We start from the raw sequence: 25,285 nt of genomic DNA on the forward strand, positions 1-25,285 counted from the left end.
AGAAATTGCTCGTGAGTCTGGTGTTCCCATCGTCATCTCACTGACCCAGGGCAGAGCTGACAGCCACCGAGATAAGGGCCCTCAGCAGCTGGATGTTCCTAAAGCTTTTCCCAGCCCTGAAAAGAGCTGTTGTGTTGCTGAAGGATGGGCATTCTGGAGTTTCTGTGGGTGTTCTTTACCCTGTTGCTCAGATCTCTCAATTTGGGGTGTTTCTTGTTGCTAACATGCACCTCTCCAGCTGAGTCACATCTGCTGTGTAATCTGTCATTGCTGGGTCGTGTCTGCTGCAGCTTCTTTGTCTTTGGATAGTGTTGGTGATAAACCTGTAAAAACTGGGTTTCCTTTATCTCTGCCTCTCTCCTGAGCAACCAGGTAAAGAAATGAGGGTGCTTTGAGGCCATTCAGTTTCTATCAGTCCTTTCACATTAAGAATTCACACATGGAATTTAAGTGTCTCTAGTCCTGCTGTTTGTCCTCTGTTTTGCACTCAAGACAATTTTCACATGCAATACACTATTCAGAGGTTTTTTGTCGTTGTTGTTCTTTTAAATCTAAAGGAGCAGCAAAGTCACTTGGTGCTTTGAGAGTGTGCTTTTATTAAGGTCTAACTGCAGTGCCAGCTGCTGGATGTAGAGCTGAGTGTAGTGCAGAAGGGACTGGCTGCCCAGTTCTGAAATGACCAGCTCTGGGACCTTGATTGTTTTGTTCTTCTGTGCCTCTGCTTCACTTTCTGCCCTTTTTGTCATTCCTGGAGATGAGGAGCTTTTGCCTGTGCCTGGGGTAAGGAGGTTATTGGGATGTCTGTAATTCCTGTCGTGTAGCACTAACCAGGCACAGGAGCTCAGTAAATAACTAAACCTCTGCCAACGTTTTCAATCTCTCTCTGCGGTGCAGGCTGGTTCCAGCAACGCCAGTGGGAATGTTCTGGCTGCCCTTGGTGGCATCTGGAGGACACAAGGCCTGTCAGGGTAAGGACCTGCTGCACCTCAGGGGTTGTGTTGTCTGTGTGTTTTAGGGGGTGTGAGAGGATGGGGTGGGATCTGTTTCTGTTTAAATACTGGCATACAGAAAAGCCTTTTGATTGCTGCACACCTGGGCAGGGAGCAACAGTCGGGTAGCCAAGAACAAGTCCCTCAGGGAGGTTGAGTGTCCTCACCTTAGCCCTGGCTGAGGGCAGTGTCCAGGGAAGAGTACAGAAAAGGGGGCATTGTTGGGAGCATATCCAACCTCTAAGCCCAGCTCCAGGTGTCAGAGGCAAGGGTGGCTTTGTGTTATTAACCCATGATGGACTTTTCCCTGTGGACATTTGTGATTTGTATCCATTTAAATTCAGGCACATCTCGTGGCAGTTTCATCAGTTTCATTTGAGGGATGTGAATCCCCTCTCCTGAGGTGCCAGGGAAGGTCAGCATAGCACCCACAAGCCCCTTATGGACAGTTTTTCCTCCTCCTGGCAATTTCTTGCAGATCTGACAGCACCAGCAAGGTCTCCTCTGTTCCTTTCAATTCCCCATTCTTGTTGTGAAGCTCAGTGTGAGCAGGCAATGCCAGTGTGGTGCCAGCAGTGGGGACAAGCTGAAGCAGAGGGAGGAGCTGTGAGCTTTGAATCTCCTCTTAGGTCTGGCCTCGAGCACGTGCCCCCAGATTTTTGCAGTGTGCAAAAGTGCAAGTTTCCTGAGCCAGGCTTCAGTGCAAAGAGTAGGTCTGAGCAGCCACAGAGCAGCTCTGCAGGGCTTTCCTGCTGTAGCCAGAGTGGAGAAATGTCCTGGGCTTTCCTCTGACCAGCTGTGGAAGTCTGAGGTGATGTCCATCCAGTCTCTTAAGTGCCTCACTTTGTCCAGTCCTGAGACAGAGAATTGCTCTCCTGACCTTTGAGCAGTGTGGGAACACGGAATTTTCTGCTGCTGTTTCTTGAACATTTCGAGGTGTCAAAATTATTATTGATTTTTACTGACACTGCCTCACTTGCACCACCCTGTCCTCTTTGAGTGTGTGTCTTATACCAGTAGTTGGCCTCTGAAAGTAAATGTATGTCTTAACTTCTCCAGTCCATGAAGTTCAGCCTGTGCTTCCTTCAGTAGGGCTCATGTCTCACCTGTCTTTGGCCTGGAAGAGAAAGAGAGGGATTTTTTGGAAGGCTGGCACTTTTCCCTCTAGTTTTCCCTAGATTTTTAGCCCTCTCACTCTTTCAGGGCACTGTTCTAACCTTTGTTGCCCAAAGCACTGTGCACAACGCAGCTTTGCAGGGGACAGCTTTCTCTGAACATCTGATCTCTGCTTGCCCAGCTAATAAAAGTTCAACCCTCTTTCTACACATGTGGGAAATAATTCCAAACAAATTGCAGGAAGTTCCTGAACGCTGATTCCAGGAAGGCATCCAGCTGTGCCCCCCGGCAGCACTTGGGGATGGGCTGTCTCAGGTTTGCCTCTTGGAGGGGACAAGGTGATGTGGCAGTGGCTGTTTTGGGCCCTGCATGGCTTGGTGGGCTCTTCAGGCATGTTTTGAAAGGGACTGGGAGAAGTGAGGCCATGTCTGCTGCTAGTGGAAGCTGAGCTCTGAAAGGTGTGAAGAGGCATGGATTTGACTGAGGAAACTCCACCCACCCCCCAGCCAACAGCAGAAAGTAAAAATGTGTTTGTGCTCTTTTCAGGGTGTTTCAGCAGTGCCCTTTTCTAAACAACCCAGAATTAATCTCTGCCCAAAGATAGCACCAGTGGACTGGGACCAAAGAGAACACAATTCAGTTGAAATCAAAACAATAAGAGATCTGGAGAAAAAGTAACGTGTAAAGGAGGCCAAGCTGCGTCAGCTGCGAGGAAAAGGAAGAAAGTCTTGGGAAAAATAAACGCAGAGGCTGCCATGCCTGCTGCCAATTATAAATCTATTAATCAAAACCAATAAAAATGTCGGGCTTTTTCGTCCAGTTACAACATGACATGATTAATGGCTCCTCTAATAAATCTCATACTTGAAGAGGAGGAATTCTGAGGGCAGAAAGACGCATTGCTTATTGCCACCTTATTAAAACCAGAGCACAGGGCTCAGCTTCCTGGTCTGCACCTAGTAAATCCCTCTGCTTCACGCCAAGAAATTCCACATCCCTTTCTGTCAAGGGAGAGCCAGGACTGGCAGGGGTTTGGATAGGGATGGGGTGAGTGGAACTGTGAACCTCTTTGCTCTTGCCAGAGGAGTAGAGGAATCATTCATGGGAAAGGGAGTTTGCATCTTGCCTGATGGCTTTTCACACAAGGAGATAGTGGTGTTTGAAAGCCATGGATGAAACTTCACAACTTATTGGTGAGAAACACGAGGGTTGTTGGAGTGGTGATGCTGGTGAGGTGGCCTGTGTAGAGCTGGGGATGGAGCTGGTGGTGTTACACCAGGTGTCCTGTTCCTCCCATGAGCTTCCTAGCCTGAGTAGAATTGGCACATGTGAGGTACTGATTTAATTTTGAAATAACAATCCCTCGACATAGTTTAGTTTTATTTGTTGAAGTGTAGGTTATGAATCTCGATTTCAGTGGAAAAATACCAGAAGGGCACATGCCTCAGCAGTAACAGCACATGCACAGAGAAAGCCTCTGTTGCTGGGCAGCCCCTCGAGGGGAGGAGAGCAGAGAGAATTCTCCTTGGGGTCCCATCTCTGGGGGAATTTTGCCTGGCAGCCAAGCAGGGCAGAGAAAGCCTCCACCACTGGGCTGCAAGTTACACACAGTGCTTTTTTCAGCACTGGCTCCTCTGTGCTGAGTCCAAGCCCTGCATTGCCTTGCCCTGTTTCCCAGGGAAGTGGTAGAACCAGCATCCCTGGAAGTGTTCAAAACATGTAACTGTGGTGCTTGGGGACATGGGTTAGTGGTGGGCTTGGGAGTGCTGGCTCATTTTGGGCTTGTCCTTTTTCAGCCTAAATGATTCAGTGATCCAAAGGGTAAATGCAGGAGTCCTGTTTGGAATTGAGGAGTGGCAGAGTGCCAGGTGAAGTCTGCAGACAGAAACCAAATCCAGCTAGACAGCAGACCTCTGCCCACCAGAGTCTGATGGGGCCAGCAGAAATAATCCAAGTTTATCTCAACTGCTGATGGAGGCAGGCATAGCCCAGCAGAGACCAGTTTGAATCAGACCTGCCACAGAGCTCTGCTCTTTGGATTTGGGACCTCCCTGCAGCTATTCAGCTCTGCCCTCACACAGAAAGGGAGCCCATGGGGGAAGCCTGGATTGGAGAGGCCGCGGGTGGCAGGTGGGAACAGGAAACTGGGAGAAGCAGGGCCAGGATTCTTGGAAGTGATGGTTAGTAATAGGGGCTGCCAGGGATGCAGCTTCTGGGTAACTCAGTTATGGGCCCCTGTTTGTGTAATAGCTGTGTCTCGAGTGGGCTGTTCTGGAAACAAATGTCTGCCCCTGCTCCCATAATGAGGCTCCCTAATTCAGCAGGAGAGGGATGCTGTGTGCTGCTCCCTAGGATTTGCCCTATCAGTGCTCTGTCCATACATGCCTTGTACAAATTACTCTGTTTTAAAGCTGTCATTATGGTAATAGGCCCAATTGCTGTCTAGTAAAGCCATAAAATGTTTCCATCTGCCTGTGTGCTCCAGGCTCCTTAGCAGAGCTCATTACTGCCAGAGGTTTCCCTGTGCAGCCAGCTCCTGAGCAGCCAGGTCTCACCAGGAATTACAGCTGTCCACTGTGGACACCCTCTTAGCAGGGACCATGCAGTGCTTGGGAAAGCCAGGGACAGGATCCCTGTGGAGCTCAGCCAGGCTGAGTGCCATAGATCCGGAAGAGGGGTGGGATTCAACTTTAATCCTTGCTTGCCACAAAGGAAGCCTGTAATCCTCTGGGAGGACTGGCCCGTCCTGAAGTTGTTAAACCAGCTGTGAGTTTAGATGTGTCAAGCAATTGGCTTTGCACGAGCTCCCTGTTGATTTCGAAGAACTATGAAGATCAGGCACCTAAAAAGGGTGGCAGCTGAAGGTGCCACAAATGGAATATTTCTGCTCCCTCACGGCTGTTGTGTGTTCCTGGGAATGAGCCACTGCAGTGAGTAGGGCTGTCTCTGCAAGGGGAAGCCCCTGGCCCCGAGAGGCTGTGGGGACAGTGGAGGACCTGTCTGCAGCTCTTTGTGGCCATGTGCCCACATTCCATGTGCCTGAGCTCCCCATTCCAGTGGTCCGTGATGGCCTCTGCCTTTTCCTTCTGCACCCGAGGAGTGTGGAGAGGGGTTAAAAGCCACAAGCCTAGGGAGTGCTGTGTTAGAGAAGTCCAGACAGATTCCTGCAGAGAGTAGTGGGGTGGGATGTAAGAAACCAGCAAGAGAGAGTTTTTCTTGGCTTTGTTTTGCGAAGCCCCTGCGTCCGCTCCCCGCTCGTCGCTCAAAGTGCCTTTCCTTTGCCTTCAGCTTGTTCGCAGGTGTTGTCCCACGGATGGCAGCCATCAGCCTGGGAGGCTTCATCTTCCTGGGGACATATGAGAAGGCTCGGCAGCTGCTGCTCTGAGCCAGCCCGGCCGATCCTGCCGGGGGAGAAGCCGGAGAAGCCACCGAGGCGGAGGAGAAGCCGGGCTGGGAGCAGAGCCTTCCTCCCGCACCCCTCACAGCAGCTGTCCTGCAGGCTGAGAGCCACTCTCTCTGCTAGAGAAAAGTAAATCCTCCAATAATCCAGCTTCCCAAACATGAAATTTTCCTGCATGGAAAGCGGGTGAGGTAATTTTGAAGAGCTGTGCCAAAAAAGTAATGTTTGGGGGGTAAACAGCTAATTATGGTGGCTGCAAAAGGCATTATTAGAACTCCTGCAGGGAAAGTGTTTTGGAAAGCTCTGGCTTGGGGGCTGAGTGGGGAGGCTGAAATAAAGCAAGTTTTCATCATTCAGTGGCACCTGCCTCGTAACAGGGGAGGGGAAGGAGCCGATAGAGTTACAGCCTGCTGCCCTCCAACAGCACCGAAAGGATCCTGGCTTGGGAGAACTCTTTGTAAAAGACAATCATCCATTTGTTTCTGATTCGAGCTGTGTTTGTGGAAGTTTATATTCCTGTTTATACCTACAGGTGCTCAGCAAGCATTCCTGTGTGGGAGCCAGTGCAGCTTTATTAATCACACTCATATTTCTCCAGTAAAAGCACAGGCTTGTATTATTTTACAGCTGTGCTTGTGCAAAGACACGGAGCTCTGCCTTCTTTTGGTCTTCATCCCTCAGCTGCTGAAGCAGCAGGAGGATGGAAGTGCTGAAGCCTGGGGGGCAAGCTGGGAGGGCAAGGCAGGGAGAACATCAGAGTTCTGCTGCTGTAGGGGTGGATCCTGAGGGCTCTCGGGGGGTTGCTGGCAGGCAAAAACTCTGCGGTTGTTCTCATGTAAGGAAACAGAAGCTGCAGCAGCCAAAATGGTGCGAGGATGAGTGTGGTGAAAAGAGCTTATTGGAATTACTCAGCATTATCACCAGACTCGGTGCTGGGGGTTTACAGCACCAGCTTGGCTGAGAGGTGGCTGGGGAGCTTTAGCTGTGGAGGGTGTCTGTGGGGGCAGGCAAAGCCAAGGGGCTGTGGTGGGTGATGGTTCCTGCATGGCTCTGGGCTGGGCCACGGGCAGCTCCTCACACAGGGGGAGAGGAGTGGTGCCACAGGGCCCTGGCACTGAGCCGGGCCGGGTCACTCGTCCCTGTCATCCCAACACTGATGTGCCAGGGGGGATGTGCTGCCCTAGGGTGCTGCAATTTACCTGTGAGGCTGTTCCCCTCATGAGGACAATGTACAGGTGTTTGGAGTCCAGGGAGAGGAAGAACAAATGCCAGACCAGGTCAGTGGCCCGACCAGGGGACACCAGTGACACCAGACCCCCTGCCCAGAGTGCCTACAACACAGGCTGGATGTTTTATTACACTGCTATCCATGACAGAGTAGTGAGACTTTTTTAGAGGCCAAAACGTAGAAAATAATTGGCAGACAAGTAAGACATACAACAAAGGACATAATTCTTAAAAATAATCTTCAATTAAAATGGGGAATTCAGCCAAGTCCCATGTTGGCTGGTTGGTAACACTGCTCGTTGCCATGGCTTGGTGAAGCTGTGCTTCCTGCCACTTTGAGGCTGTCTCTTTTATGACATTCTATATATACATATAGCACATTCAATTTTAGGGGCTGGGAAGGGAGGGAGATTTATTACTCTGTCTCAAAAACCTATCACATTTTCTATTGAAGCTCTTTAAACATGGTGAGGAGGTTAGCACTGCAGTTGATGCATTTAATTACTTGAGCTGTAAATAATCATCTTTATGTCGCTGGGTCCAAATGGTGCATTTTTTTGTTGTTCTTATTTAATACTGCAGAATCAGTTTTTGTCATCACCTTTTTTTTTTAATTAAAATAAAAAACCCCAACCAAGCAGCCAAACTGTTTTAGCCAGGCTAATGGTGGGAGGGGACAGACCTCAAGTGATTGCCCTTCCTCTGTGCCAGTGGAACAGCTCTGCACCACAAGAAGGCCAAAGGTACCTGGGAATGGCAGCGGGCAACTGACAGCCCCAGCAGGTGGCCAGGGCTGTTCTGCATGCACCAGTTTGCCTAATATGGATGAAAAGGACATTTTTAGTTTTGGGACTGTGGGGAGAAAAAATAGACCAAAAAATGCATGGATTCCCCTATGACTGTTTGCCTTAGGTTTTAGCAATGTTTTATTTCAAGTTTACCAAAATTTAATGTAGCCCATTACTAGGATAAAGTGGGATAACAAATTTTACACCAGGCACCAGCCTCTTAAAACCTCTCTCAATTAAAAAAAAATTTAACTCCTAGATGTGTTAAGGAACTTTGAGTATTCTCAGACAACTTGCTTTATACACGAAGTGATAATTCCAAGGGGGAATTAGTTTTATTTTTTAAAAAATCTACAGAAGCTGAATTGAGATTTTTAGTTAAAGCAGGAATTCAGGCTTATGTCCAAAGCTACCTCTGGAATTTCCACCCAGGGTGGTGTTGGGGTTTGGGAACACCAGAGGTGTTCACAACTGCAGCTGGGTCTGGTGCTGTCCTGGCCCTGTTTTTACTTGCGCACACACACACACACCCCCCTCATCTGTTCTGCTCTCACTGCCAAGATAGGGGGACTTGCCAGATACTAAAGCAAGCTGATATATTGGGAATGTATTTCTTACAAGTTCTGTATTGTATTTTTCAATCCAGCCCCAAATTCCACCCCATCCACATGCCAGGCTGTCACAGCCTCACGCGGCTCCCCAGGATCTCAGGGCCCAATTTCAAGAGCAGGTATTTTGGCAGTTAATCTCCATTTTCATAAGAGAAAGACAGAAAAGAGATATAGCAATGGATTAGAATTTTATTTAATTTTCAACTGAAACTCCCAAAAGCTCATTCTCAACAGATCAGCCGTAATATTATAAATGAACCTTTATTAAAGACACTTCAATGCCGTTTGTTAGACACTTCAATATCTTACATGTTTTTCAATGTACAACATTGTACCAAATTCTCTAATAAATAAATAAATTTGTACACAAAAGTAATACTTCCTCTTTCACATTGCCTCTTAGAAGCAGCAAATTCACATATTTAGTGGAAGTCATAACATTAGGCAGTTAACTTTATTCAGAAACATTATTTTCAATGTTAACATGGCAAATATGCTTTTGTATGTGCACTGGTGATGACACTTCTGCCAGCAAAACGAGCCCATTGAATCATTCTCATCTTCCCCATGTCCCTGGTTCCATGAGTTACTTCTGGAGCACTTTTCCCTTCAGCAAAGGGAAAACTCTGCTCGGTTTATAATTTTCTAACATCCATTTCCTCTGCTCTGAATAAACTTGGCACTCAACATAATTCGCCACCTGTCTCAAAGTGCAAACATGTCAATAGTCAGGGACTGGGACAGACAGGTACTGGCTGAATTATGCCTGGCTTCATCCAGGGGCAGCTGCTGCTCTCCCTGACCCCCAGGGCCTGAGGTCCTTCCCTTACAGGAGCTGGTGGCTCCTCAAGCTAAGGCTGGGTAGGACCAGCTTGTACTAAAACCAAGGGGCAGCTTGCAGCCACTCCCTGAAACCCCACAGGTGCAGCAGCACCGGGGCAGATCCCTCAGTGATGGATCTAAAGTGAACATGAAGTGTTTGTGCCCTTTATCTCTGCTGCTTGTTCTGAACCACAGTCCTGGCAAAGGTGGATTCCCAGACTTGGCCTCAGTGGAACTGGTATTGGAGTTGCTCCTAAGGAAAAAAGTAACAACACCCCCTCCCACCCATGATAAACCTGCCCCAAAGTAGTCATCACCAGAGTTAGCAACCTCATGTTAGCAGAACTCAAATCACAAAGAGCTGGGAGTCCTCCATCCACAGGTACCAACAAACACCAACAGAAAGCAACCTTTCTATAAATAAAAAGCATCACTGTGAAGTCTGAAGTGATAAAGATCTGTTTGACTGAGGTGGGCATTTCTTTATACCCCCCCCGCCATTAATGGATGAACTTAAAAAGACCACATAAAAACATTTGGGACATTTCCACTTAAAAGTCTATTCAACCATGAATCCACAGTTTTCCTTATAAAACAAGTGTATGTCTAACTAGCCCAGAATTGCTACACAAGGCAGCATAACTCACTTTGAGGTGATATTTTCATATAGAGAGTCTGGCTGTTCAACTACAAAGTGTAATATTGTGTTGCAGGGGAAAAAGAGTATTGGATGAATTAGTGATACAGCTGTCCCCTTAGAAGTACAGTTTAGTTTTGTTGTCAAAACAGCTCTATGGTTTCAAACCCCCCCGGAACAGATGTGGTTTGTGGGTGTGAAAATGCATTATACTGGCACAGGTTATTTATTCTCAGCAGGGCAAGGCTGGATTGCTGCACACACCTCAGACAGGTAGAGCTGGGTCTCTCTGGGAGGGGAAGGGCCTGTGGTGAGGGCTGTGGTGCTCAGTGCTGTGCACACATGGCAGGTAAAACCTCTGTGATGACGTGTTTGAGAGGTGCACTGTTATGAGACCACCCCTGGTTTACTGCACAAGTTATTTATTTTGGTAACAACTTCTTCCCAGTCAAAACAGCCTTTTCCTCTGGTTGTTTTGGGGCTCTGCACTGTTGAAGAGTTATTTAGTGCCTCCTGTGTGGTCCACTCTAAAGTCTCACACAGTCACAGTTCAAATACTAATTTTTATAAAGTTTTGAAAAATACTGGAATTTAAGTTCTTCCACCAACAGGAGAATATCAGGTCGCTATGTAATTGCTCACTGCTTTTTTTCTTTATAAATTTCACTTAACACGGTTGAAGTTAAATGTGTTAAGTACAATAAATTTCTAAAGGGAAGGAAATTTGTGCTAAGTAATCCAATTGAATCACAGAAAGTCTTGGGTTGGAAGGGATGGAATCACAGGATTAACTAGGTTGGAAGAGACCTTTGAGATGATCAAGTCCAACCTATGGCCTACCACCATCGTATCATCTAAACCACAGCAAAGTGCCAGATCCAATCTTTTTTTACACATGTCCAGGCACGGTGACTCCACTGCCTCCCTGGGCAGCCCATTCCAACGTCCAATCACTTTCTGTGAGGAAATTTTTTCCTAACGTCCAGCCTAAACTTCCCCTGCCACAGCTCAAGGCTGTGTCCTCTTGTGCTGTCGCCGGTTGCCTGACAGAAGAGCCCAACCCCACCTGGCTACAGCCACATTTCAGGGCCTCCTTTTCTCCATGCTGAACACCCCCAGCTCCCTCACTGGTTCCTCACAGGGTTTGTGTTCCAAGCCCCTCTCCAGCCTCGTTGCCTCTTCTGGACATGTTCCAGCATCTCAACGTCCTTCCCAAACTGAGGGGCCAGAGCTGGACACAGCACTCGAGGTGTGCCCTCACCAGTGCCGAGTACAGGGGCAGAATGACCTCCCTGCTCCTGCTGGCCACACCATTCCTGGTCCAGGCCAGGAGCCATTGGCCTTCTTGGCCACTGCTGGCTCATGTTCAGCCAACTGTCAACCAGTGCCCCCAGGTCCCTTTCTGCCTGGGCACTGTCCAGCCACACCGTCCCCAGCCTGTAGCACTGCAGGGGTTGTTGTGGCCGAAGTGCAGGACCCGGCACTTGGATTTGTTCAACTTCATGTTGTTGGATTTAGCCCATCTATCCAGCCTGCCCTGACCTTAAAGATGATCTTGTTCCCTGCCATGGGCAGGAGACCTTTCATTAGTCCAGGTTGCTCAGAGGCCCATCCAGCCTGAACACCTACAGGGATGGGACATCCACAGCTTCTCTGGCAACCTGTACCAGTGCCTCACCACCCTCACAGGGAAGAATTTCAATTTCTTCTGTGTCTAACCTAAATTTCCCCCTTTTCACTTTGAACTCATTACTTCTTACATTGAGGGCACCAGAACTGTGTGCAGAACCCCAGGTGGGGCCTCACCTGAGTGGAGCAGAGGAGAAGAATCTGCTGCCCACAATGCTCTGGATGCAGGCCAGGACATGGTTGGATTTCTGGGCTGTGAGCACACATGACCAGGGCATGTCCAGCCTCTGATCCATCAACACTCCCAAGTCCCTCTCCACAGGTCAGTTCCTGGTCATTTTCCCACCCAACCAGTACCTGGGATTGCCCCAGCCCTGATGTACATGGTGTAAAGGAACTTCCACTGAAAAGAGGACAATCCCTTTGGAACAGTCTGGCTTTTAAAAGATTTGTTTATGCATTTAAGGCACCAGAATTATTTCTCTCACAAAGTTTAACAGCAACCTGATACTGAAAACAATATTGCCAAAATTGTAAAATTTCACTCAGTTTTCCATGCACTAAAGATTAAAATAGCCTCTGTAAAAGATATATATATTTTATATATATATATATATATATATATGAAAACTCTTATGTACAATTGTATCAAATACTTTTCTCTTTACACAATAATCCCTTGCATTTATGTGCTTCATATGCAAGTTGACTTTTGAACACTTCATACTTCTCAGGGAAGTTTTAAACTATGTACAATCAGATGACGCTCGAACAGGACTTTGTTCCCCATACAAGCTTGTTTCTCATACCTCAGTTGGTTGCCTTTGCCAGGCCATCAGTTCAAGATTCGAGGTAGAAGTAAGTAGCCTATATACTCTGTGCAAAAAAAAAAAAAAAAAAAATTTAAAAAAGTAATAGTGTGTTTGTTGATTTGCACGTGGCACTCAGTCTGTGCTCTCAGTCCAGAGACCTGTTGGGTAGCCTGGGCTCATGAGCAGAGTCACGGGGCTGGGCTGTGGTGCTGTTGGGCAGGAGAGCCTGCTCCACCTCTGCTTCCCTCTGCAGATCCAGTAGTGCTGGGGATATTTCAGGAAGCACGTTCAGTTGCTTTAATGACCCTCCTGCAGGTGAAGCTCTCACCAAATTAAGGTTGTTAAGCTCTGAAGGCTTTGCTGCTGCTTGTGAAGAGCCTGCAAAACCCCAAAGGAGCAGCATGGTTAGGTGATGCTCAGCCTGCCAAGCACTCCCATCCGCCATGGCCCTGGAGGTCTTTCCCAACCTTAATAAATCTATTCTATGCTCAAACCAACATGGGGCTGTGCTACAACCGCGCTGGCGGCCCCAGGACCAGAGGTGACCCCGAGGAAGGACGTACCGTGCGTGTCCGCGAGCAGCGCGCCGGCCGTGCCCTCCGCCCTTATCCTGTCATGGTTGCTGGGGTACAGGGTCCCGTCTGTTTCCACCCTCTGGCCACTGGCAATCCCGTTGCAGGGCTGAGCATGGAGAAGGCTGGTGCCTGCACCCCTCTTCCTGTGGTGCTCCCTGCTGCTCAGTGCATTGGGGTGGGTGTTCTCCACAGTCTTTAGGCTCTCCGAGTCCTTGGGGTAGATGTGGACGTTCACGCTGTCCGTGCTGCCGCTGCACTCCGTGCACACCACGGGCAGCCCGTAGCCTTTGGGGGAGGAAGGGAAAGTCAACAAGGTAAGAGGAGCAGCTGGAAGTGGTCAGCACTGGAGCACATAAATCATGGCAGGAGAGGGCAGTTCTGTGTAGTTCACTGGGGGAATCTCTCGCTAAATACTGTGGACACGTTGTGGTCTTACACAGGGCTATTACACACCCACCATCTGTAGCCACCATCACTCAAGGTACTTCCAATTAGCAGCTTCGGTTAGTTAGGGATTCTTTTTCACCCCAAAGTACTTGTAACTTTCTTTTTTTTTTAAATAAACTATGCATTCATTTCCTTTTCCAGACTTTCTAATCAGGGTAGAAGTGCAAAGTGGAACTTTACTGTAGCTGCTTTAAAATTCCAAGTTACCTTTCTTATTTTTGTGCTGCTGCTTTACAGGGAGCAGCATCAGCTTGCACCATTATCTCAAGATATGTTATTACTGGTAGTGGGAACAACAGATGAGCAGAATTCAAAGCAGCAAGGAATTTGTAAATGTTGAAAGTTAATTTCCTTAGTGCACTCAACAACTTTCCATTATTAAACTTTACAGTTGTTTCTCCTAGAGAGAAAGTTTGTTTCATTGGCTGATTTTCTGTGGCTTTTACACTACAGTGTGAGAACAGAAAGCACATCCTAAAAATAGAAAAGTATTAGTGGAACACCATAGAAATTGGCAAAGAGCAGAGGCAGGTGTAGTGCCCAAAACAACCTTTAAATTTTCAAAATAAATTAAAAATCTGAGCTTTGAAGTCAACAGCCCTTTTAAAAGAGCATGAAAAAAATTAACACTTTCAGTTTTGAAAGTGCTCTCATAATTTAAGAATATTTCAAATCAAAATTCCCATCAGCCAGCTGCACAGAATGGCAATTGGGAGCTTTACCCTGCCTCTTTTTGACTGTTCCTCAAATTCCAACTATCCAAGCTTGAAAGAGGATCAAAGCAAGCAGGAGAAAGTCAATTTTCTGTGCTTGCACCTGATAATAATTCTGAGTTTTTTTTTCTCTGAAGGTAACAATTTCTTCTATTAATGCTGTCTGACTTGGAGGGTTTTGTGATCTGTACAAACAAGAAATGCCTTCCCAGATTAATGGGTTTTGTACCTGTCTTATCTGGAACAAGCATTCCATCGGCCATGTCCTCAGTTTTCCAAGTGTCTTTATTGTAGCTGATACACAGCTTGGGCTGTCTACAACCTACAGCAGGAGCTTCAACATCTGGACACCTTCCAACATCAGCCTGACACATCCCTGTAACAAAAAAACCATCTGGGTAAAGATCACAGCCATCTGCTCACAGTTAAATGACTTGTAGGTCTTACTTACACTGGGAAAGGAAGAAAAAAATAGAAATTAAGATAATAGATAATTTTCAGCCAACATTTAACAGAAAAAAAAATGCTGCACAGTCTCAGGAGGATCTTAGTTCAGAACTCTTAACTTCTCCTTCCTAATGTGCTGTGTTTAAATAGTGTAAAACCCCAACATTTAATTTCAAAGCCTGAAGGCAGGGACAGGCAATGTTAATGCATTTTCTGGTATGGCTATGGGTAACTCTGCTGCCAAAAAAATAATCCAAAATTAGCAAAAAAACCAGTCCTTAGGGCCTGACTGAGCAGTTTCTGAGGCAGTCAGGAACACTTTCTGAGGCTTGTAGGAACACTTACACCTGGGAGAGGAGAGCTCTGTGAAGTCAAACACAGATCTCTGCTCTGCATAAATGCAGGAGTTACATTATAAAGATCTCCCAGATAACTCAGAACAAACAAAAACACAGAAGTACTCCAGGCTGAGATTTCTACCTCCCATATCAAGTTCAGATGCAGCATTACAGAAGAATTAAACCATTTCTCACCGTTGCTGTCAATGTGCCCATTGGGCTGCTGGGTGTCCACTCCAATGGCCACTTCCTGGCGCTCCGAGAGAGTCCCTTGGGAGGACAGGTAGCTTGGCACATCAGGAGGCACAATAGTCTCATCTAGAACAATGGGAGAATGGAAAAATCAATTCCCAGCAGGATTTTCAAAGTTAATTCACATTTTCAAGGGGGATTTGGGACCAGATCTAGAACCAGTTATTTTCTGTAGGTGCACTGGAAACTGAACTGCCTAAATATTCCCTTCCCCTCAGAAGCCCCATTGCTGATTTTTCAAAGCTTAAAGCTGTGGGAGAGTGTGCTGATAAAGGCACTTAGAGTGTTTGCACGTAGCATGGTCAGTACATAGTAGGTGGAGTAGAACTATTTGTTCAGAGTAAGTAAATCCTCCTCTTTCCCCTGAAATTAAGTCCCTCCTTTGACTTTTACTTCTGCCTCCTGAAGTCAGGAGTACAAGTATTCTGCAGAACAGGGTGTTTGATTCTCTTAAGCAGGAAATAAGCCTTAAGCCTCTTGGCTTTCTCCATTTTCTATCAGGTAATTTCAGTTTCCCTTGCCACACAAAACCAAGTGAAACTCAATTATATCAGGCACGAAGCCCTGGGTTTTGAGGACTAAAAAAAGGAGTTATAAAAGAATCCCACTATTACATCACACTGCTAATAGGCTATCTAAGACTTCCTACCTAGCCCATGTCTTTAAAAATCCTTTTGTACTCTATCTAAAGCTAAGCATAATGTAGGAAGGCTGGAAATTCCAAGCAGGCTGGGAAAGTCTTAGGCTGATTCTTCCATACTTCTGTTTTGTTGAGAGGCTGCCTAAGGAGGGCGGGAGATGTTATTTTCACTGCAACACTTATTTCAGCACCAAATTATCCCCTCTGAGTATCAGGAGAAAGCAATAAATGCTAATTCTTCCTCTAAAAGTAACAGACACTCTCCCATCATCAGGGAGTTACCCAACATGGAAAAAGGGATCCCAGCTTCTAAGTGTAATTTTTAAATTTTTGACTTCAAAGTATTTGAAAATACAAATTTCCAAAAAGTAAGACAGGTTCCTAGCATCACGGACATCATCCAGACTGTCTCAAAAGTTATCATTTATGGTCATGGAAAAGCAAAGTAGCAAAGCAATGGCTGGAACTACTGCCAAGTGGAAAAGACCTTCCTGAAGAGCAAGCCAAGGGGAGAAATGCAGCTCTGAACATGCTTCAGCAGCAAGTGAAAGCTGGTTCCAGCCCTGTGAGCCAAGAGAACCAGGGAGATAAGCCAGCTGCAGTTCAGTGGATTGTGAGGCTCCCTGACGAGCAGGCTCAGCCTCGGTGGGATGTCTGGCAGCACAAAAGGTTAGAGGGGGCCTCAGGACACTGCAGCTACCTGTGTTGGTGACACTGTACTCTTCACTCTTCTTCCTGGTCTGGTAGATGATGCAGACCCAGACCAGGGAGGTGAGCACGATGCTGCAGACCACGGCGATGGTGATGATGCCCACGGTGGTGCGGTCCTTGCGGCAGCCCAGCGCCTGCAGGATGCTGACGTGGCTGTGCGCGCGCTCCGTGCCCAGCGTGTTGGACATCTCGCACGTGTACTTCCCCGCATCCTCCAGCACCACGTTCCTCACGATCAGCAGCTGGTTGCCTGAGGTGAAGTGGTGCCTTTCTGTCACCACCAGGGGCTGGTCACCTTTCAGCCAGGTGATGCGGGGCGGGGGGCTCCCCGTGGCTTTGCACTGGAGAGCCACGGTCTCACCGACGGACACCACGTGATCTTCCAGTGGATGGACCAAAGATGGTGTCTCTGCAGGATAACAAACACAGAAATTAATTTTTAGGGACAGTGTAACAACAGATTTAACAGCACTGAATGTTCCTTGTGTTCCTGCAGACACAGCAATGCACGAAGCAAGCACGTGCTCAGGAACATGGCAGCTGCGCACCACAAGAGATCTAACAACCACAGCCAAGGCCCCACTTCCCACAATCAACTGGTGTTAGGTTTTCCCAACAAGAAACTTGTGAGGATGTGGGCCAACAGCTGAAATGTGAATTATTTCACAGAGCAAGAGAGATGAAGTGCAATTTCCTTTTGAAGTAATTTTCCCAGACAGCAAACAGGCTGGTTGGAGGGGCTTCCTCAGCACAAGAGGAGATGTGACTTACAGCTCCCTCTCTTACTTAACAGGTATTTTTCATTAGTGAACTACAGTGTAAAAGAATGAAACAAGACTCAGCAGACCATTTGACTCTGTCTCTCTTATCTCCAACAGGTAAATGGCCATCCCTCCCAGTTCCCACTTGCACTCAGCCTTCTGGGGCACTGGTGATGCCTTTTTGGGACTACCTAAAAACAGAGGCCAGACAAAATTAAGGGAATGAAAGCAGTTATATTTATTGAAGGGCCTTCAGGTTCATTTAGGGCAGATGAAGCACCCCCAGGGGCTACACCTAGAAATGGATGACGGGTCACAGGTTTTCACACTGTTATAACTTTGGTCCATTTGCACACTGGGGGTTAATCTTCCAATTACAGCTTCAGGTAATGAAGTCCTTTACCCCAAGTTTGCTTCCCCTCCCAACTCATTTTTGTTTCCATCTCCTGGGGCCTGAGACAGTGAGGTGTCCTTGATTCCCAGGCCTGGAGAGGAATTGCTTTGTCTGACCAAAATGGGAGAACAGTATCTAACGCTCTATATGGAGTTTAGAGTCATACTCTAAAGAATTGCAGGATTACAAATACATGAAGAACATATAAAAGCCCAAAAGCCATCTTACCCAGCACGGTGAGGGTGGCATTGGCGAGCACGGAGCCCGCAGAGTTCTGAGCAGTGCAGCTGTAGACCCCCATGTCCTCAATCTTGACGTCGGTGATGAAGAAGACGTCGTCGTCGGGCATGACGTGCATGCGGCGCTCGCGGGCCGCGGGGAAGTCGGTGCCGCCGTCCTTCTGCCAGGCGATCTGTGGCGTGGGGTGGCCCTCGGCCGCGCACTCCAAGCGCGCCGTCGTCCCTGTCCGGCTCGTGATGTCGTGGGGAGTTTTGATAAATGATGGCAGCACTGATAAAGGAAAAGCAAGAAAAGGGCATGAGCGATTCCGTGGGGAAACACCATCTTCTGGGCAGTCCTGTCTTCCTTCCCATGGAGGGGGTTAATGTGACAGTTGCCCACATTGCCACATGGAGGATGGCCACGTGCTTCTGCAGGATATCTCTGAACTGCTGGGGACTGACCCCATGTTACCACAGAACACACCTGTCTGCAGAGTCCATGACACCCCCAAGTCAGATCATTAGAGCTGATTTTCTTCTGTGAAAATCTGGGGAAAAAAATCTATTATCTCTCCTACAGAGAACTTCCAACTGCTACATCCCTCTTCTTTGCATCCCTTGGCATTTTCGTTTTCATTGGGCAAAGAGCAAGCAGATCAAGCTGCTATGAACATGCATGCTGAAGTGCTTGGCTGGATGGCAGCCAACACAAAATGGTGTGTGCTCCTCACAGGGCATTTCCCAGCATCCACTGAGATACAAACAGCTGCCGTGCAGAGGTTAAGAGCTCACCATCAGGAACAGACCCTCAGGAGCAACTGAGTCCCAAGGAATTGTACCACGTACGCGTTCAGGCTGAGGAGAAGAAGAGCAGGCAGCTGCCACTCACCATTAACGGTGAGTCGGGCCTTGTTGGAGTAGGTGGAGCCGAAGTGGTTGGTGATGACGCACTGGTAGCGGCCCTCGTGCGCGAAGGTGACGTGCCGCAGGTGCAGGATGGTGGTGCACTCCATCACCTCCCCGTCCTTGGCCCGCACGTGCGCGAAGTTCTCGATCTCGGCGTTGTGCAGCATCTCGTTGTCCTTCTTCCAGGCAAACACCATGGGGGAGCTGCTGCTGCTGGCGGCCAGGCAGGTGAAACGGATGTCCTTGCCAAGGACAGCCACCGTCGTCTCGGGCTGGATGATGATCTGTGGCTTGGGGAAATCGTCTGGGGGGAAACAGCAGCAATAGTCAGGACTCTGAGGGGAGACTGGAGCAAGCCAAGAGATGAAATGAGAAATAAGCAGTGCTCTGTAGGGCACGTGTGCCACACACAGCTCCACTGAGTCGTTGGTGTATGTGGGATTGTTGTTCCTTTAGTTCCTTCAGTGGGCTGAGATGGTTACCGAGTGACCTCAGACACCTACAAGACACCCAGCTCCTTCACCAGCTGAATCTGAGAAAGATACTATGGTCTGAAGAAGATATTCAGATTGTCCTTCCTTGTACAATCCATGCATGAAGAGCATGACTAAACTTAAAACCTCACCTCCAGACCTGTATTGGCATGAAGTAGGAGGGGAGAAAAGGGATGCAAACGTCACCTCCAGGGAAAATCGCTCACAGGAGGTTTTAGTGAGGTGGGGATTGGTCTCTTCTCCCAGGCAGTAAGACAAGAGGCAATGGCCTCAAGTTGTGTCAGGAGAGGTTTAGATTAGCTAACAGGAAACATTTCTTCCCCAAGAGGGCTGTCAGGCACCTGAACGGGCTGCCCAGGGATCAGGGAGGTGGTGGAGTCACCATCCCTGGAGGTGTTTAAAAGATGTGTCAATGTGGCACTCAGGGCCCTGGTTTAGTGGTGTGTTTGGCTGTAGTAAGTTAATGGCAAGTAAGTTAAAGATCTTAGAGGTCTTTTCCACCCTAAAGGACTCCATGCAGCCCATGCTGTCAAAGCAGAAGCAGCTGTATTTGCCTGTCACCCGACCGGGGTGGAAAGCTTCGCATACTCTCTCTCTGCCCTGAAGACTGTTGGTTTTAGCAAGGTTCCAAGCAGATTCATTTATTAGGTTTCTACAAATGGTGTAATTTAATATTTGACTAAGGTTTAATTAAACAGCCAGGCCTCTGGAACCAGGACTACTAGTGCCTGGAGGACTTGGCAGGCACTAGGAAGCAAAGCTGCTTTTGCTTTGTGATGTTGCTGTGGGGATGGAGCTTTCAGGATCTCTTCTTCCAGATGAGCACAGCAAGCCTCCCTGCCAGCCTGCTCAGACAGAGGCCACCTAGGCAGAGCTTGTCACTGGGGGATCAGGAGGGACACTGGAACAAAGCTTCTGCTCCGTGTTCAGTGCAAGTCATGCATTCAGCTCAGTAAATAGTGTTTGCAAAAGCTCATTTTTCCTTCTAAGAGCCATGTGCAGCTCCACCCAGGATCCTCACTGGTTGGCTCCACTGCACAGGGTTTGGCTCCCAAACCAGGCCTTTCTTTTCCCCAAAACCTGGATGCCTGAGCAGCACTGATTTGGACTCTTCTGATGATTTAAATTTCTTTTTCTTTATGAGAAAGGTAGTAGAAGTTTATGTGTGCTGGTATTAAGAAAAGCTGCCTTGAAACCATAGCTCAGGTGCAGAGTCAACTGCAGTATTTGGGTGGGCCTTACTGGCCCCAAAGAAAGCAGCTGTGATGAAAAGATTCTCATCTGGGTTTTGTTTTTAACTCTTTGTTGTCTCCAAGAGGGAGAAAAGATGGGTGAATAATACAAACCCACAGAAGAGCTCAGAACACTGCAGAAGGGAAAAAATTAGAGCTGCAGTCTTGATACTATCAAACTGAGAGGACTGGGGAAGTGTCTGTGCAGCCCCATCTGGAAGTGGAGCAGGCCTTAGTCCCTTTTGATTTAATACTCAGGGAGCCCTGTAAGGAATACTCTGGATGCAAGCAATGCAGTGTGTGGTTTTAGTGGGAAATAAATTGTAGCCAATGACAAATTTTTTAAATGCAGGCTTGGGCTTCCTTTGATCCCACTGAATAACAAAACAAAACAGAAACCCTCTCATAATAACATGCTGGTACTCAAAGAAAATGTTTCCCAAGTGACTCCTACCCTTCACACAACCTCAAAACACGCAGGCAAGACTTACCACACACAAAACTCTCTGGCTGGATGGCAAAAATGCTCTTGCTTTTCAGTGACTCAGGATGGGCACAGGTGGCCACCACAAAGGACTGCAGCTCCTTCTCCACCAACCACTGGGGCAGCCACTTCAGCTGGCAGTCGCAGAGGAAGCTGTCGCTGTTAATGTGGCTGCAGGGAAACAAAACCAACACGAGCCTGCTGTGAGTCCTGCATGGAGGGAAGGCTGGGAAGCTCACAGCCCTTTCACATTAAACACATTCCTCCTGGCCCCCTAGCATGGGTGGAAGGAAGAAAAAGGACTGCAGGGATGTCCTCGAGGCACTAAAGAGGTTACAGGCATGACACAGGTAGACAGCATTTCATCTCCACACAGAAACCCCCTCCTGTACTGCAGTGACACTCTGCAGCACCCTGTAATTATTACCCATGGTGGGGACCAAATTCAGCATTTAGCTGCTGACCAGAGAGAGAGACAGGACACCCAGCTCCCACAAGGTGACACTGGAGTTGTGTTTACTGATTAACAGAAGCAGCACAGGAGAAATGACCAATGATATTTGTGTAAACCCCACAGAAACAGTAACTAGTCTGGAAAACAAAACACAAACATTTCTCAGCATCCTGAGTTCCAACCCTACCATTGTAAGATTCTGTAATTCCCTGATCCAACACTAGCTTAGCACCTTCTGTTAGGAAAATAAGTGTGAAAAAGGGGCAAAGAAAAAGGGAGCTTTGGGATTAATGTGGGTTCTTTTTAATATTCTGGGCCAAATTACAGCTCAGCATAGCTCTAAAGCCAGTGAAGAACTGTACATTTACACAAACAGGGCATTCATACTTTGGTCTGGTTTGCAAAACTCAGTCTGATCCTTGGAATTGAATGTGAGGATGTCTCAGAGACTGGAAAATGCCCCAGAGAGCTCCTGTCCTGCAATCCTACAAGCTATGCAAGACCAGGGTATCATTAGCACAGCAGAATCCCAGCTCCAGCACTGCACTATAAAATGTGAATCTCCTGCTAATTTTCTACCCAATACCTCAGGAAATCCTGAAGGGAAGGGGAAAAGAAAGAAATTGACTGGAGTGGGAGGGAATATAGGGATTTGATTTTTCAAAGCTGTCCACTCTCCTGTTCTTCAAACATGTGCAGCCTCTCACATGTATGATGGCATAAAACCCTCCTGGCTACTTGGAACAGGTCAGGAGATCCTTCAGCACAATGCATTCTGCATGTAAATGTCCTCTGTCTGAACTATCTAACCTCTATCTGAACTATATATAATTTTATAAACATTCCTTCACAATATCTGGGATCTCACTATCTCTTCCTAATAAGATCAATCTTTCATTTCAATTTTGTTTCAAGTGCCAGTGCAGAAGATAAAGTTAATCATATAACAGACACAGTGTTTATCTTCTTCACTCCCAGTCACTGGTATCAAGTGTCACTGCCAGCAGTGACCATCTGATTCCCATTTCCAATGTCAGGAGCAAGAACCTGCACCTGCCCAAATACCACATAAATGATTTTTGTGTTCCACAGACACTGCACTACTCCGGGGCATAGCAACACACTGACAGCAGATTAAATATTTATGGGGAAGAAGAGAAAAGGAAACCAGGCAAGACTGGAAACAGTGTCTGATAACAGTGCAGAGCCCCAGCCTGGAGCACAAGCAGCAGCTCTGATAACGCATCCGTATTTTTACACCAGAAGGCTGAATGACAAGTGGATGCAGTTCAAATGGTGCTTATCACTGCAGTATCAGTCCTGTGTGTGAACCCTAAACACAGGAACAGCAAGGGAGCAGATGGGCCACTGGGAATTAAATCCATGGTGCTGTGAGCAGGAGAGCTGGCTACCAGGACCAGGGCTGGACTTCCTGAATGGAGATGAATATTTGCACAGGCACAAACCTGCTGGAAGAACCTGTTCTGATGATCTAATTTCACTCACCATTACATGCAATGACAGCTCCTCATGTGTAAAAATACCCCACAGAGGAGGACACAGGGGAGAGGGAAATGAATGAGTGGTAATGTGGATAAATGTGGATAACACCTGTGCTGCTGCTCATGCCCAGGCTCAGGAGGATCCCTCCTGCCTAGGGGTGTGAGCAGGGCAGTCACTTACAGCTGCCGCAGGCTCCTCATCCTGGCAAAGGCATCGGCTTGGATGGAGCGGATGGCATTGTCCCCGAGGTTCCTGCAGGCACAACCACAGGCAGTGTCAACAAAAGAGATGCCATGGCTGGGACAGAGCCCTCCACATTGATTTAAGCAGTGACTCCAGTAGCAGGTGATTTGGTAGCTCCTTGTTATGCCCTTCTGCATTTACAGTGCATAGAAATGTTCCTCCAAACACCTTTGTATTAATAAAGTATTGCTGAACAACAGCCAGCCAACAAAAATTACACTTAATTGAATCACTAAGTTGTTCCCTACCCCATCTTCTCACTATACTTTCTCAGTCTGAGCTACCTCCATCATCCAGAGCTCAGAAATTCCTCAGCCCCCTTGATAACCAAAGATAGTCAGGAATGTGGTACCCCAGGCTAGACCTTCAGCAAACATAAAAGAAAGCAAATACTTGCAATAAGCAGCATCTGAGCAATTATTTGAAAATGGCTTGGAGAGGATACTGTTGAGTTTAAAAAAACATCCCAGTGTTTCCAAAGGAAAGGGTCAAAGGTTTCCCTCACAACTACTGCTAATTGAAAGAATAATTTGTTCTCTGAAAAAGCACAGTGTCAGACTTAGGGCTGAAGTTTACTAAGTGACATGTAGGGCAGACGAGCACTGCTTAAAGAGGACAATCTCAGTAGAGCATTAAGGGCACCTTTATTTGGGAATGTACTCCCAGTCAGGCAGCCCAAATCTTTCAGTGTGATCATGATAGCCATAACATTTCATACAATCAACAGCCAATAAAACATGTAGAGCACAGTCACATATACTTTAACTTGTCTTAATCCAAGAAAGGAGTTTATTCATGAATCACTGCTGGAGTCATCAGCCTTGGGACACAAAAAAAAAATTTACACAGAGGCAGCCAAAATTTACTTCTTGCAAATGGCTCTAAAGGGGTTGTGCTGAGTGGGGATGTTCAGTGGGGATGCATAGAAACCAGTCTTCTGTAACACGTGTCACTGCCAGAGCCTGGCTTTAGGAGGAAGCTGGGGCAAAGGAGAGAGAATGCTATGCCTGCACCAGCCTCTTTTCATTGCTAACAGCCTGCAAAGCAGTAATGTGCAAGTCAAGGTGATAGTCTCAAAAATTAAGAGCATGCAAATTTCCCATATGTTCTATAACTTTGTTCCTGGCACAAAAAAAGGCCAAAGTTGAGGCGGGCTTATAATGAGAAGGAAGCAGGTGGCCCCCACAAATGGACTGGCTTCTCAGTTTACAAAGACACTATTAAATTGCTAGCAGATTTCTCAAGCAGCTACTTTTGGCAGACCCCCTTTCCCAAACTCTGAGGCATGGTGGGTTACTCACAGGTGCTCCAGAGCTTCCAACCCTGAGAACGCTTTCTTGGCCACCGACTTGATCTTGTTTCCAAACAGAGTTCTGCAGTTTCCAAACATCCAGTGCCAGATAAACAGCAAGCAAATGGGGAGAGGGGGGCAAAAAAAAAAAAAAAAAAAAAAAAAGAAGGAACAGAATTAGTGTGGCTTTATCTGATATACACACTCAGTGTAAGTCCCAGGAAATCTGAACTGCACAGAGATTAAGAGGGATGAAGCACACTCACTTTCCTGCTCCTGAAATGAAATGCTTTTATCTGTATTTGAATTTAAGAGTGATGACAGGGCAAAGGGAATGTGCCATATCATGTAAAAAGGCAGGTTTGCTCCCGTGCTTGGGAACCAGCTTGCTGAGTAACAGAAGGTCCCCTCTGTTCCTTTGCAGGCTGGCTGGGGACAGGATTAAGTGCAGTGGCAGTTCAACAAGATATTGGTCTCTCCCCACAAGCTTTTCATTTCTGACTTCTTCCCAAACAGGAAGAAGAGTGGTGATTTATTCACTGGTGCTTGACCTGAGCAGCTACCAGCACACAGAGCTGAGGGCTGCCCCTGGGCTGCCCATTCACACAGCAGCTGACTGCAGGCACTGCTCTTTCCTTCCTTGTAAATACAACAGCAAAGCAACATCATGCAGCAGATCATAGCCAAGGGATAATTTCAAGGAGCAAAAGGCAGAACAGGTAACATCCAGAGCTGAGGAGTGAGCTTGCTTGCATCTGTGACCAGAGAGCATTCCTCGGAATCAGCAGTGGCATGAGGGAACTATCACCAGAAAACAGCCAGCTGGAGAGATCCCAGCCCAGCTGTCATCTCCAGAGCAACAGGTCTCCATAAATATTGACCAGTGCTGATGGCCAGGGGCAGGGTTTGTGCCAAATGGATAGTCCCCTCACCTGTTTTAATAAAGCATCAACCAGGGTCATTAATTAGGAACTGTTTTCCTTCCCCAAGCTCCCTCTAAGGTTTATCCTCCAGGTGCATATGTTATCACCATGTGGTGTCCAGGGCAAGCCATCACCCACACCTCAGGTTAAAAAAGACACATCTGGTGCTGCATTTGATTTGGAGTTTTCATTCAAGAGCTGTCCTTCAAGTATAGGGTATCTGTA

General features: G+C 47.3%; 2 protein-coding genes across 6 annotated transcripts in view; one reads left to right on the forward strand and one right to left on the reverse strand.

The window, feature by feature from the left end:
• SLC25A26 (solute carrier family 25 member 26) overlaps positions 1 to 9,674 on the forward strand; it is an 86,828-nt gene extending 77,154 nt beyond the window's left edge. For 3 of the 5 annotated variants that reach the window (XM_068202201.1, XM_068202203.1, XM_068202206.1), the window contains 2 exons: positions 895 to 968; positions 5,394 to 9,674. In XM_068202201.1, coding sequence (XP_068058302.1) covers positions 895 to 968; positions 5,394 to 5,490 — 171 coding nt within the window. In that variant the 3' untranslated portion in view covers positions 5,491 to 9,674. Of the gene's footprint in view, positions 1 to 894; positions 969 to 2,651; positions 3,160 to 5,393 lie in introns of those variants that run through there. The other 2 variants (XM_068202202.1, XM_068202205.1) reach the window with 2 other exon arrangements.
• Positions 8,303 to 25,285, reverse strand: part of LRIG1 (leucine rich repeats and immunoglobulin like domains 1) — a 91,763-nt gene continuing 74,780 nt past the window's right edge. Inside the window, 11 exon segments of the mRNA XM_068202200.1 lie at positions 8,303 to 12,095; positions 12,190 to 12,409; positions 12,595 to 12,891; positions 13,996 to 14,142; positions 14,747 to 14,869; positions 16,144 to 16,563; positions 17,538 to 17,819; positions 18,420 to 18,740; positions 20,654 to 20,817; positions 22,784 to 22,855; positions 24,148 to 24,219. Coding sequence (XP_068058301.1) covers positions 12,023 to 12,095; positions 12,190 to 12,409; positions 12,595 to 12,891; positions 13,996 to 14,142; positions 14,747 to 14,869; positions 16,144 to 16,563; positions 17,538 to 17,819; positions 18,420 to 18,740; positions 20,654 to 20,817; positions 22,784 to 22,855; positions 24,148 to 24,219 — 2,191 coding nt within the window. The 3' untranslated portion in view covers positions 8,303 to 12,022.

The sequence above is a fragment of the Anomalospiza imberbis genome, chromosome 11 (genome assembly GCF_031753505.1).
Source record: "Anomalospiza imberbis isolate Cuckoo-Finch-1a 21T00152 chromosome 11, ASM3175350v1, whole genome shotgun sequence".
NCBI classification, from domain to species: domain Eukaryota; kingdom Metazoa; phylum Chordata; class Aves; order Passeriformes; family Viduidae; genus Anomalospiza; species Anomalospiza imberbis.